We start from the raw sequence: 14,361 nt of genomic DNA, 5'->3' as shown, positions 1-14,361 counted from the left end.
AGATGTTCTATTTGGTCATAGTTAATAAAATGAATCCTGGAGGATTAAAATCAGGCTTGGTGTGTTTGCACTCAGTTGTAACTGAAGGACAACATCGCATTAAAAGTTTGGAAAGGCTGTTGGCCACTGCATCTGATAATCATTGTGACAGTTAGTAACAGTTAGTGCCTACAGCACTCTTACCCCAACAAAGCCATGCTTACAAAAATATTTTTTCTAAGGGTTAGGAAAATTGAAGTCTTGGAAAAGTATGTCCACGTTGGAATTTCATGCCTAGCAATCATGCAGATCATAGCAACACAGCCTAGCATCAGAAGAGCCTGGCTGTTTCCAGCTCCAGTCGGCACCGCCTCACCCTTCAGAGATGAACGTGGTGTCTGGTAGCATGGGAACAAAACAGAAGTGGATGAAACAGGATGAGGGACGTTTACTGAGAGCCCACTGTCTGGATGGTGCTGTGCTAGAGAGGCAGCAGAAAGGGGAGAGAAAGGGCACCGCTTGGAGCGAGATGCAGACTAGAAAAGCAAACACTCTGGAAACGAGGAGAAACCAAGGACAAAGCAAAGAAGCAAATCAAAGAAACAATTTTAAAGACATATGCTGGAATGAATAGCTAAAAAGAAAACCTCTCTTATCAGACACTGAAACGTACAACCCAGGAAGGAAGAAGCAGTGGGCAGACCAAAGGACAGACAGTAGTAAAGTTCTGCAGTGGCAGCTGCTTCCTGTCATTCTCCATAAGAGGACACTGAAGTGCCAAGCTCACCCAGAAAGTCTCAGGCTGCGCTGAGGGCGCACCCCAGTGCTGGAGAGCCTGCCCAGTGCTGGAAAGCCTGCCTGCTTGCCCACCAGGCCCTGGAAGCAATCCCAGCAAAGCATGGGGCTTTCTTTGAATAGGTCATTGTGCGATTAATGCTCTTTCAACAGGGATATGAGCTCGGGGCCTCAACTGAGAAAATGTCTCTACCAGACTGGCCTGTGGACAAAGCCCTGAGGCATTTTCTTGATTGATAATTGATGAGGGAGGACCCAGCTCTCTGTGAATGGTGCCACCCCAGTGGCAGGTGGTACGACTGTTTAAGAAGGCAGGCTGAGCAAGGCATGGGAGCAAGCCAGTAAGCAGTGTGCCTTCATGGGCTCTGCTTCTGTTCCCTCAATGATGGAATGACATGGAAAAGTAAGCCAGATAACCTATTCCTCCCCAAGTTGCTCTTGGTCAGAATGTTTTATCATAGCAATAGAAAGCAAACTAAGATGGTGCTCTTATTTGGAAAAAAACCAAACTTTTACAGTAAATTAACGACAAAATTTTTTTTTTTTTTGGTTCTTTTTTTTCGGAGCTGGGGACCGAACCCAGGGCCTTGCGCTTCCTAGGTAAGCGCTCTACCACTGAGCTAAATCCCCAACCCCGACAAAATTTTTTAAATCACAATTTTTCCCAACCTACTTAGGTTAATGATTTTGAAAGCTGAACCATTAGGGTTACTATACCCACGTTCTATTTATAGCTCCAGTTCTATGGTACAGCTCCTTGCCCAGACATCTGGATGAAGCGTCTTGCCCCTTGGCTGAGCAACAGCGATCCTTGGCCCCCTTTTGAACACCTACTACCATGAACCACAGTCACACTCAAATGCAGACAGATCCAAGTGGCCTTCAGAGGCAAGAACTTAACCTCAGGTCAATTTTAAGTCTGGGTCGGGGTAGGCTGTAGTGCCACAGCATCTTTCCGAACTGCCTAAGATTCGGTAGAGCAGAATCCCAGTGTGCAGAATTCCCAGCCAAGCCGGGAAACTGGGAACCATTACTGCTGACGGCAGATCACTATTTGGGGGCGGAGCTGTACCTTACATGTAGCTATCGTTTACTGTTAAAGGTTTGGTTTTCTGGAAAGACAGATCTTGTATATCTCTCATATAGGCTTGGAACTCTGCCTCCAACTTTAAAGGCTCTTGACTACCAAGAATATAAGTAACTTAGTTCATGGTTTTTGAGTTCATATTAAGGAAGAGGCATGACAAAAAGAGATTTTCATAAATCCCCTGGGTTAATTCTCCAAAAAGTGGTAGATAATTCAAATAATCCAATAAACAACGAGCTCTGATACATGTTAATACATCAGTATAACTTAAATCAAAACCCAGATGACACTATTTTCAGAGCCAGCACCACTAGAAAGCCAGAAAACAGGGGAGCTTCCATATTCTCAACAAAAATACAGACCGAACTTCCATGAATCAACTTTATATCATCTGTCAAAATCACATGTTTATTCCTTTAGCCAAATTGTTCTATGTCTAGACGTAGAACCTACAAACCTGAACTGTGTACTAGAGGACATATGAACAGTACTGCACATTGGTGCAAAACTGTAATGGCTGCCAACAGGGGGCTGGCTGACTACATAAAGGTCCATGTGTACAATCAGGCACTTCACAATTATAAAGAAAAAATTATCCAAAAGCATATTTGGTGAACAAATACCATTACTATAAAACAGAGCTCGAAGGATCAAATGGATGACTGTAGAAAGCACTCAAGAGACGATAACACCATGAAGAACTTGGGGGAGACAGCAACAGAGGGCAGACAGCAGAATCAGAAAGAAGATGTGCTGTATGACAAGCCCACACGCACCCTGAAGGAGGCACGCTTGCTGCCCGACGGGGTAATGAGAGCCGTATCTCCTCTGCGGTGAGCTACTCAGAGACTTCTGAATCTCAATTTGGGTCATCACATTTATGGAATAGGCTGTACCTTTGGCCTGCTTGGAAGTAGGGAGGTGAGGGAGATACCCTTATCTATCTCCAGACTACTGAGGGACTACACCCTCTACAAGAAGCCAGGAGTTACTCTTCTTCTTGTTTGTTTTTTGTTTTTCAACACAGGGTTTCTCTGTGCAGCCTTGAATGTCCTGGAACTCATTCTGTAGACCTTTGAGCTCAGAGATCCACCCACCACCTCTGCATCCAGAAGGCTGGGATTAAAGGTGTGCCCCGACATGCCTGGTTGAGTTACTCATTATTAAGATAGAAATTTCTATCACTGACACAGCACCAACAGCATCATCCCTTCACATCTGAGCAGCAAGAGCCACAATCTGGAAATTTCTCCTCTACACCTCAAGGACATAAAGTCAGGCGCTTTCCGGTGCATCATCCATGTCTTTTCCTCCAGCCTTCTAGCAAACATGCAGCTGAGCTGAGAGCTTCCTATTATCCTCCTTGCAAGTACCCCACCTTATCAGTACTCTCTGAAAGGATCCTCCCTTGGCTTGACATTCATCTGGCAAACCTATGAAATTTCCTATTCTACACACACGCACATGCGCGCGCGCGCACGCACACACACACACACACACACACACACACACACACACAGAGAGAGAGAGAGAGAGAGAGAGAGAGAGAGAGAGAGAGAGAGAGAGAGACTTCCCTGTCTTTGTTCAGGCTATTCTATCTGCTTGTCTTTGACTGATTCTAACTGGCAAGCTTTCAAGAATTATGGCTCATTTTGTGCATGTCTGGTGGGCACACGCACATGCATACAAGTGTATGCACATGGGGGTGAAAGATCAACACCAGATGTCTTCCTCAATCACTTTCTACTTCTTTTTTTAAACACAATCTCTCACCAAATCTGGAACTCTCAACTTAGCTAGGCTGGGTGACCAGTGAGCTTCTGGGATCTGACTACCTCTGCTTCCCCAACCCTGAGATTATAGGCAAATGGCAACACAACCCTCTTTTTATGTGGGTTGTGAAGGATTGAAACTCAAGTCCTCATGCTTGTGTGGCAGGTACTTGCCCACCTGAGTCACCTCCAGAGCCCTACGGCTTCTCTGTGACAGATGCTGAGAGGCACCCAGGTGGGCTTCCCCTGACCACTCAGATGCATCACCTCAACAGGCTTTAACTGTGTGGCAAAGAACACTCCCCATGTGCTTCTCCACCAGGCCAGAGCTATTCTGCAGAATACTAAGTAGAATGTGTAGATTAAAGGCATCAGCTGAACGTAACCTACTCCACGTTCTTTAGAGACAGATGGCTTTGTTCTGCTTTCTTTCCCTACCCGAGTTCTTCTCTGTCACACTGAACAGCATGAGTCAAGTTTGCCCGGAACGTTTAGGCCACTGGGGCAGAAATCATCCTGAATTCGCTCACAGCATCTTACTGCAATAACCTCAAGGCACCGAGATGCTCGGTCACAGCTAATATGGCCAAGTCTCTGAGAAAGATGAGAAAAGCTGAGGTAAATGGTCTCATCTGTTGACCTTGATTAGACTCGATGTAAAATGCACAGAAACTGAACTGTTCAGAGGAGCAAGAGGATACGTATACAACATCTACAAACACTAAGCTCGGCACCATGCATATGACAGCGCTAGGAAAGCCCAGGGAACACAGATCGTGCTTCTAATGCAAGGATCCAAGCTTCACTCCCCTCCTAAAGGCTAGTGAGGGAAAACTATTTTAAAGAAGAATAATCACGCTGAACAAATAGCACACCATTTCCTGGAGGTTCTCTCTAAAGCTTCTGTGTATTTCTTATTGAAACAATCAAACGGCTCCAGACAAAAAGATTTGATATTACTGTCAGGATAATGGAAGGCTCAAAACTCCTCATAATGCAAAAATGTTGCTTAAAACAGACATATCACTTCTGATTTGTCTCAGTTGGAAGAGAAGCTACATTTCATTCAGCAGTAATTCCTCTCTCGCTGCAGCCGAGAATGTGCACAGAGTAACCCACCTCAGCTGGAATCAGGTCTGAAGGCGCCTTTATGAGCATGCATAATGCACAAGACCCCAATTAAATTGCCAACAAAGCACTGCCATTTTGAGTAAACAAAGTCATCTCAGTAAGGTCACCCAATTCCCAAGGACTGTAGCAAAAAAATTAATTACTAGCATGACATATGTCAAAAGAAATTTTTTGAAAGGAGGGAACAACAGTTGTGAGCATGTATTTTATCTTTGTATGAAATCCTAGCACTCTCCAGAATGGAAATATATTCATTTATTCAGCCCTTTTCAGAAAAATAAAAAAAAAAAACGTTGATTACTTTCCTCCACTTTCTCCTGTATCCAGCTGTAAGATGGGCAGATCACACAGATGTCATGAGTCAGGAAGAAAGGGCAAAAGGAGACTCACACTGGTGATATCTCAGACAGACAGTGGCAAGTAGATGGGCCATCCAGCCTGCCAAAGGGAAAGCTGTCAGGCTCCACAGCAGCAGGCTTCACTGCAGGTTGTTAGTGAAAACCAACGCTCTAGGCCACACCACACACTGTCGTCCATCCTGAGGAGGCCTGCAAGCCACAGGAAGTGCGAAACAAGGGCCTTCGAGCAACTGCAATATTCTAGTCACTGCCCCATTATTTGCACTAGAAATGTTTTTACAAGTTAAAATGTTTTAGTCACAGGACAACAAGGAAGAAGCATCCGCAAGTTCTCCCTCTGCCACAGAAAACTGTGCCCCGGACCAAAAATGTTTCTTATACTTCACTGTGTAAAAACCCAAACAGCTTCCCCTGGGGGAGGCAAAAACTAAAGCAATCCGTCTGCAGCATTAGTGAGGTCATTACTGAGGGCCAAGTCTTCCTTTAGCGCTTCCTTTCCCACCCCACCCCTCTCCAAAAAGCCAGTGTAGCAGTTAGCTGGAAGGCAGATGAAAGCACCAGGTTTCTCTGCAGAATGAGCTCCTCAGCCCACTGCACTTCCTATCAGGGGACCAAAGCCACCTCCCTGTGGTGGGCTTCTGAAGCCTGGGTCTTTGGAACGCTTCTTGCATAACCAACCTTGCCATGAACTTTTTGGCAGACACCTGATAGTTCTTCCTTCCTATTTCAGCTACAAGATACGTAGCAGCTGGAATGACAGTGACAGCAGCCCGGTCAGCAAACCATCACGAGCATCCCTAGATGGAACAACCATGCAACTCAACAGCTTCTGGGTGACGCTGTTGATGCCACTCTCCTGTCGGCTTCTTTAAAGGTTTATCTATTTATGTACATAAGTGCTCTCTTCCTGGACGCCTGCACCACAGGAGAGGGCATCGGATCCCATTACAGATGGTTCTGAGCCACCGTGTGGTTGCTGGGAATTGAACTCAGGACCTCTGGAAGAGCAGCAGTGCTCTTAACCGCTGAGCCGTCTCTCCAGCCTCTCTTTTTGATTTCTTAAGCCAGTTTCTCCAATATATTTCTGATACTTAAGAAATGAAATGTAGGTTCACCAGTCAACGGCCATCATTGTTGGGGACTCCGCGAGTAATCATTGGATTACCTCTCTTAAAACTGTGCTTTTATAGCCTCGGTACAGTCCTTGGATGCCCTGAAACAAACGAAAGCCAAGTGATTAAAAACTTGGAACAAAGATTTGTGAAGAACATTCTAGAAAGAGTCTAACATGTTCTAAAATTTGAGTTCTAAGACATTCACTAGCCACAATTTTCTTCAGTTAAACATTCTAAAGTGGCTTAAACTGCATAAGCTGCAAGTCCACGCTATCTCTAATAATGAAACAAGCTATATAGTATAAGGAATAGCAATTTTGTCTTTTGAAAAAATTTACATTATATACATTTCCGAAATCCAGTACATAAACTGTTCATTATCCTTTAATGTAAAAAAAGACTTACTTCAGAAATTTGCCAGTGGTCTCTCAATAAAGTATATATTGCTGATAACCCTAGCACTACATGCTTAAGCACACATGTCGTCCAATAAGCCGCCGATACGAATGGCCTCCGTCCTACAGTCGGTAACAGACCCAAAAGATGTGGGATATGGTGGCACATGCCTGTCATCTCAGACCTTGGGAGGATGAGGAAGAAGGGGGACACATAGGAAGCCCCCACCTCTAAAACAGAAACAAAGAATAACTTCCTTTTTAAACCTAAACTAAGATTGGCTCACATGAGTTAAGAAGAAGGAGAAAAAAGTCACTGTGTGGTGGCAGAAGCCATGGCCACTCAGGAGCCCGAGCAGCAAGGCTGAATAACCCCAGAGGTGAAGGCCGGCCTGAGGCAACAGAGGCTTGACTCCCACATGAAAGCAGAACACAACTGAACACAACAGCAGCATGCCCAATAGCTGCACGTCCAGGTAGGGCAGAGGCGACCAGGACCGGCACTGATCAGAAAGAGAAGGGTGTTTACTTATTGTTTGTTTGTTTGAGGCAAAGTCTGTCCATCCATCATCCATTATCCATCCATCTGTCTATTTGTAGCAGAGTCTGACTATGTCGTCTTGGTTGGCCTGGAACTCACTGTGTAGACCAGGCTGACATCAAACTTGCAAAGTTATCTACCTCTGGCTCCAGAGCACTGGGATTAAAGGCATGTGCCCCCACACTCAGGAAGCAATGACAATTTCACAGAACATTATGGTAATGATGTTGTGGTAATGATGATCAGTCCATTATTATACTTTTATATTAAATATTGCTTCTCTCCCATGGGCCCTCAAATTTTGAAGCAGTGTTCTAAAAGAGGATCTCAGTTCCCTCACGTGATTAGTTGGTCTGGTTCTGACCCATTACATTCAGGGCATATGCAGCAGTGGCACTTAACACATGGCTGCTTCAAAATTTTGGGAAAACAATGAAAATAATTCAAAAACAAAGGAAAACATAATCCCAGCAAAAAAAGTTATTGTAGTTGAACATTAAACCCACCCTAAAGTCCCCCTGAAATGCATATAATGAGTCCTCGGTGTTGTCACTAAGAAGCCATCTCCCTCAGCAGAGGAAGAGGAGAGGGGACCTAAAGGCAGCCTTACCTCTTCACTTAAGATAGTAGAAAAAATCTGCAAGGTCTTTGAAGACGCAGACACCTGTGCCCTCTGCTTAACCACTTCAGAAGGCACTCGAATCAAACAGGCAACCTAAAATATACAAATATAATTATATCTGGAAAGGAAGTAACTGTTGTAAAAATGACATCTTTTCATAAGCAAAACCAATAGGGCAAACATCATCTCAAGTTTTAACACAAGGTGTCGAAAAGTCTTTTGTTAACCTAAAATTCTTGAACCTTTGGGGACACACTGTCATCGGTGCCAAAGCCCTGCTCTGAACAAGTTCTACTCACTTTCTGACACCATGTTCCACATAACCTTTGATGGCAGGAAGGAAATTCAACTCTAAATCTTCAACTCATAGAAAAGTATGTCACACACAATCAACTTCTCAACACTGTTTGACCAAGGAATAAACCAGAACAACCTTTGCTTGCCTGGAAGTCACACACCAGGAGAAAGAAGGCTGACTGTGGGCTGGCACTCCTACTCCTGCCCACCACACACCAGTCTCTGCCAACTCTCAAGCAAGCCTGGCACCTAGGCCTTCCCACCACACAACTGAGGCGTCAACCCCCAGGCATGCTGGGACCCAGCCCCACCATTTCCAGACACTGTCCCTGACTAGCCATACTCAAACCTAGAGAAGTCAGCACATGATTCCTAAGTTGCCTTCAGTACAGTAAAGAGGAACTAACACTGTAAAAGCTGTCGGTCTGCATACTGGGCGCTATCTGCCAGGATCTGTGGGGCTCTGGCCTGGCCAGAGTGGACAGAGAGGTGCAGCTCTCCAAGTGCAAGCCAGAGTAAAGCAGGTTACCAGTGCCGAGGTTGGTTGCCACTGCCCCAGAGCTGATGGCAGGTAGCAGGACACAGCAAGCAGTGAGGAGTCAAAGTCAGGGCTACCAAACAGGAGGTGGCCATAGTGGGCTGGAGCAGTGTCCAGCTACAAAAGGTTCGGAGGAGAATTCTCTTCCCTTAGGGTGTTACAGCTCAATAAAATAGGCACTCTGAGATGGTCTTTGATAAAATAACTTGTGCATTTTATTCCCTGTGGAATAAATAAAAATAAAAAAATAAAAAGTTGGGTTGGGTTGGGTTGGGTTGGGGTCTAAAGGCAAACGCTTTCTATTGGCTTGGTCTGAGATATTAGAAAAGCCCCATTTGAATGTAGAAGGACTTCAGGTATTGATTGTCACGGTCCTCTTAATGAGGACAGGAACCTGGTGGGGAGTAGATTTAAACACCTATTGTTCTCAATTATGACAACTGCCAGGGTTTCTGAATCCACTCCACCTTACCAGGTTTCCTGTCTGGTGGCATGAACCACCGCCCCACAAAAGGCTGCCTGCCTTCTCTCAGAAATAGAAGACTAAGTATTTGCTCAAACCAGAAGGCAGGAGTGGAGAAGGGAACTCAGACACAGGGAGGAAGCCATTAAAAAAAAAATCACTAAACTGTTTAAAGGGCAGGCTTAGGCTTAAGGCTCAACACACAGTAATCCAGATAGGCAAATGCTTTCTGCATCTTGGGTTGCTGTGCAAAGTTTTGCATATGCACGAGAACAATAAATTCCAACTTTTAGAATATGAATATATGTTCATATGTAAAGGACGGCAAGAAATGTGGATAATCTTTTTCAGTGACACAGACAGCCAGGCCTGGGAGCACAGGTCTATAATCTCAGCTCTGGGGTGGCTGGAAGAAGAGGATCCAAAGTTCAAGGCCTCCTTGGACAACTTAGCAAGACTGCATCAAAAGACGCAGTAAGAGAGCTGAGGACATAGGCCAACTGGGTCACCTAGCATGAACGAGGCCTTAGGTTCAATCTCTAGTACATAAAACTGCTGCAAAACAAAGAAAAACAACAACAACCAACCTGATTATGTAGTCCATGCTGGCCTTCAACTCACAATCCTCTTACCTCAATCTCAGGCACACATGTAGTAACATGCTAGCCAAAGTTTGTCTTTTTCCTCAAATATACTTAAAATATAGTATTCTTATTAATTCTTTTGAGAATTTCACACACACACACACACACACACACACACACACACACACACACACACACATCATATCTTTGAGGCTTTTACGCATGCATACAATAAAATATGATTATCCCCAAGACAATCCCCTCCAACCTCATCTTCATGTCCTGTATGTGAATATGTGTCTGTGTGTCTGTGTGTGTGTGTGTGTGTGTGTGTGTGTGTGTGTGTGTGTGTGTGTGTGTGACCTAGGCTTGAGCACTGGCACATTCTTCCTTGGTACTGTCGTTTGTATAGCACACAGCACAGATGTGCCTCAGCACTCTGAGGTGCAAGGACAAAGGTGACATGTGCTGTGGAGTTGGCTGGCACCGATCATCATCTCTGGAAGCTCAAATGATGCTTCTGTTGACACACAACAGGAGATGTGATTCTAATGAAGGGTTCATTACCTCAAGTTATATCTCTCCCAAAATTGACATCTTTAAACAATTAAAAAAAAAAAATCTAGGGTTTGGGGATTTGGCTCAATGGTAGAGCGCTTGCCTAGCAAGGCCCTGGGTTCAGTCCCCAGCTCCGGGAAAAAAAAAAGTCTAATTCCTGTTTCTTCAGCTATCAAACATTTGAGTCCACTGTAAAGATGAATAAGGCGTGCCCTGTTAGCTGGTGAGGTGCTGCATGCCTGTAATGTCAGAACTTGGGATCAGGAGTCTCAGGGCATCCTCAACTCTGTATGGGCTACATGAAGTGCTGTGGAAGAAGAAATAGAAGAAGAAAGAAAACAAATGGAGGAGGAAGGAGGAGGAGGAGGGGGAGGAAGAGGAGGAGGAGGAAGAGGAGGAGGAGAGAAACAATGTCCTGTCTCTAATAAAAACAGTGGGTGGGGCACAGACAAGGGTTTCTGGAATCGTGGAGAAGGGGGGTACTGAGTCTAGGATGGTGGGTTACTGGATGCAACCCCCAGACCCAGGGGAAACTGTTAGAGATTATTCGGGTGAAGAACCTTCCAAATGAACCAGAAAGAGCTGGCAAGTAGGGTGCAGAGGGAAAGGCGGGAAGAGGACGTACAAGGGAAAAGGCACATGAACAGAGTGCTTGAGGGACCGACAGCCTGTGTCAACACAGCATCCCTTAGCTAGCAGCTACCCAAGCCATAACCTATTATCAAAGCACCACGTCATGGTCAGGAGCTCCAGGAGATCAGACAAGGAGGCCACAGCCACCATCACACAGAGTCTGAGCTGCATGCCACAGACAGTGAGAGAGTTTAAGCAGAGACTCAACCACCTGGGCCAAGACTGTGGCGCAGGGAACAGTACAGCATAGGAGGAGAAAAAAGTAAGATGTAAAAGCCAGCTGCAAGGCAGGAGACAAGCTAAAAGTCATCACAAACGTCTGAAGAAAGACGCCAGGAAATAAATATGGCTTAGAGAAGAGGGGTCAAATTCAAAGAAAAATACAGAATAAAGTCTCAGACTTGCTTTGCTAGACTACAGCCTGTAAATCGCTCTAATAAACCCCTTACTAATACATAGGTATATATTAGTTCACTCATCAGTTCTGTTCCTTGGAGAACCCTAATACAGTTAGTAAACAAGAAAATACCATGGCTCAAACTACAGAAGCCACCAGAGGTCAGGTGAGGGCTGGCACCAGAAGAACAACACATCACCCAGAGAAAAAGCCAAGAGAGGAATCAAGACCAGCAACGGAGCCCTGAGGAGCAAGAAAGACAAGAACTGGTCAGTGAAACACCGGCAGGAAAGTCAGGCAGCTGTAGAGTCTTGGCTGCTGTGAGAGGCTTCCCAAAGCGGTCACACAGAGAGCCAGTCTGAGTTTAGAGTGCACCAGCCTGTATACAAGGCAGAGGCCACCCAGGCCATGGGGCACCTACAGAGGAGCCAGGACAACTAAAATAATGCCATAAATGAAATGCACACCGGATCTGGACCAGGTAGTGTGAGGAGGTCAACTATCCCATTATAAATTCTTCTGCCTTGGTTACAAACCAAAATAAATATTACTATTAAGGATGTGTATGGGGGCAGCATAAAGATCACTGTGATGGTTTGTATACGCTTGGGCCAGGGAGTAGCACTATAAGAGGTGTGGCCTTATTGCGGTCAGTGTGTCACTGTGGGGATAGGTTTTAATACCCTCAACTGAGCTGCGTGGAAAGGGTCTTCCACTAGCAGCCTTAAGATGAAGATGTAGAACTCAGCTCCTCCTGCACCATGCCTGCCTGGATGCTGCCATGCTTCCACCTTGATGATAATGGACTGAGCCTCTGAACCTGTAAGCCAGCCCCAAATAAATGTCCTTTGTAAGACTTGCCTTGGTCATGGTGTCTGTTCACAGCAGTAAAATCCTAACTAAGACAACCAATGAAAAAGACAGTGTTTTTCATGATTTTTAATGTGAAATTACATCTACATTCTGTGCTGTGCTTCCAGTGAGTCTAAGCCAGCTTTACCCTCTTGCACTGGAGCAGCATTCAGGGATGAGGCATCAAAGGCCAGTGTCAGTGTCGTGGGGCAGACCAGCAGTGGCATCTCGGCCATGCTGCTCCTGAGATCATTGTATCACCCAGAGGCTCTTGCTGTGGCCTTCCCTCCACAGATCTTCATACTCCAGATCAGAGAAATAGTAACAGTGACAATAAATGAGGTCTACAAACTCGTTTAGCGATAGGCAATTCAACACTCAGTGCAGACCCAGGTTCTCTCACCTCATGCCCAGCCTCCCTGCCTCATGAATGAATTTCATATCCTTAGGCTTTTGGTCTCACACAGAGGAGAAGGGCTGGTCCCCAGTCCCCCTCATCTCTCACATTAACCCAGAACATGCTCCTTTGTGTGTGGGGATGCTCTTCCCTTACACTGCTGCCACCTCCTTTATTAAGGAGGCTCAAAACACATGTCTAGCAAAGGTCAAGACTATATCCAAGTGAGTCAATATTCTGTTATCATGGTAACAAAAACAGAGGTTGGCAACCAGGGGGAAGTGGGACCATATACAAAGATATAGGTGTTATGAAAGTAGTCAGCTCTGGCCAGTTCTGTTCATCTTGGGACCATCCTTCCACCCCAACCCCATGAGCTGGGCAAGGTGCTTCAGACCACTACTGTGTTACTCTGAGTAACCTTGTAAGCATTCCCCTGCCCTCCCTCGGCTTCTTTCTGCTCCCAATGGTTCCACTTTCATTGCCTGACTAATGAATAAACATATATGTTTAGGAAATTGCATGCATATGTGTGATTTTTCTTTAACTGTTCTGAAGCAGAAGTTTTACGGTCTTCATTAGATACTATTTTTTTATTTGTCATGTGTGGTATGGTATGTGTACATTTGGGCAAGCTCATGTGACTCACCTATGGATGTACATGCAAGAGGCCAAAGGAGACACTGGGTCCTCTATTACTTTTATCTTACTGGGTTTAGTTGTTCTTGTTTTTCTTTTTGAGACAGATGCTCTCTCTCCTTCCCCTCTCCTCCCATCAAGAACCTGAAGATCACTGATTGAGCTAGGCTTCCAGACAGCAAACTCATGAAATGCTCCTGTTTCTAGCCGCCTCCAAGAGGGTCACCGGCCTCCATGGCTATATATGGCTTTTATGGGGGTGCTGGGGATGTAAGCATGGGTCCGCTTGCTTTCACGGGAATTATTCTTACACACTGAGCAACCCCACCCAGTTATTCTAATTTTTTTTTTTTTTTAGTTTCCCATTATTATATCTTCTCTGGCACAAAAAAGATCCTTCATTATTTTTAATTCCCAAATAAACTCCTATCTGACACATTCACTCTGTGTGTGTGCGTGTACATGTGTGTGTGTGTGTGTACAGCTGCACAAGCACTTGTGCACATGTGCATGCTGAGTTCTGAAGTCAACACGTGGTTCGTTCCTCAAATGCTTGTTACTTTTACACTTTGAGACAGGGTCTCCCACAGAGCCTGGAGGTGGCCATTTCAGCTAGTCTCAATGGTTATTTCCATCACTGTCTCCCAATTATGGAGTTACATATACATGCAGCCATGTCTGGCTTCACATAGGTCTGGGGATTTGAACCCAGATCCTCTTGCTTTCATACCAAGCAAGCTTGTCCACTAAGCCAATTCCCCAGTCCTACTTAGTAACATAATTTCTAAAAAAAATTTTCTACTGATCCATAAGCACCTTGAGAATGAGAAGATATATATTAATCTCACTAACCAACTGAAGAAAAAGAAAACTCCATATTTTTATAGAAAAAAATCAAACTACCAAGAAGGAAGAAAAACACCAAAAAGTTATACATTTCCACAGAAATATCTTTACTGATATTCCCTTATTTTTCTATCATCTTTTTATAAAACAGACCATTCATATATTCATATGAAGAATAAAGGAAAATACAGTAGGATTATAAGGTTATTTCTGCTTGTCCACATTTTCTATTATTTGCAATATGGTGCACGAGTTCTGTGCACCAAACACTCTATGGGAGGAAATAAAATGAAGGGGGCAAATTAAAATAAACTTACAGATGTGAGATTAATACAAGGTTTGACAACAGCATCTCTTTTTA

General features: G+C 44.7%; 1 protein-coding gene across 11 annotated transcripts in view; it reads right to left on the bottom strand.

Annotated features, from left to right (window-relative positions):
• The window catches only part of Slc25a26 (solute carrier family 25 member 26), a 96,632-nt gene that overhangs the window by 54,424 nt on the left and 27,847 nt on the right, over positions 1–14,361 (bottom strand). For 9 of the 11 annotated variants that reach the window (XM_039107818.2, XM_063286288.1, XM_039107819.2 and 6 more), the window contains 2 exons: positions 7,785–7,889; positions 6,289–6,336 (listed from right to left, as the gene is read on the bottom strand). The exons of the other annotated variants lie outside the window; for them this stretch is intronic. In XM_039107818.2, the coding sequence (XP_038963746.1) occupies positions 6,289–6,336; positions 7,785–7,889 (153 nt within the window). The remainder of the gene's footprint in view (positions 1–6,288; positions 6,337–7,784; positions 7,890–14,361) is intronic. 11 annotated transcript variants of the gene reach the window in all.

Source organism: Rattus norvegicus, chromosome 4, assembly GCF_036323735.1.
Source record: "Rattus norvegicus strain BN/NHsdMcwi chromosome 4, GRCr8, whole genome shotgun sequence".
Classification (NCBI taxonomy): Eukaryota; Metazoa; Chordata; class Mammalia; order Rodentia; family Muridae; genus Rattus; species Rattus norvegicus.
The sequence above is the reverse complement of the archived record's forward strand: the minus strand, read 5'-3'. Positions and strand labels throughout refer to the sequence as shown.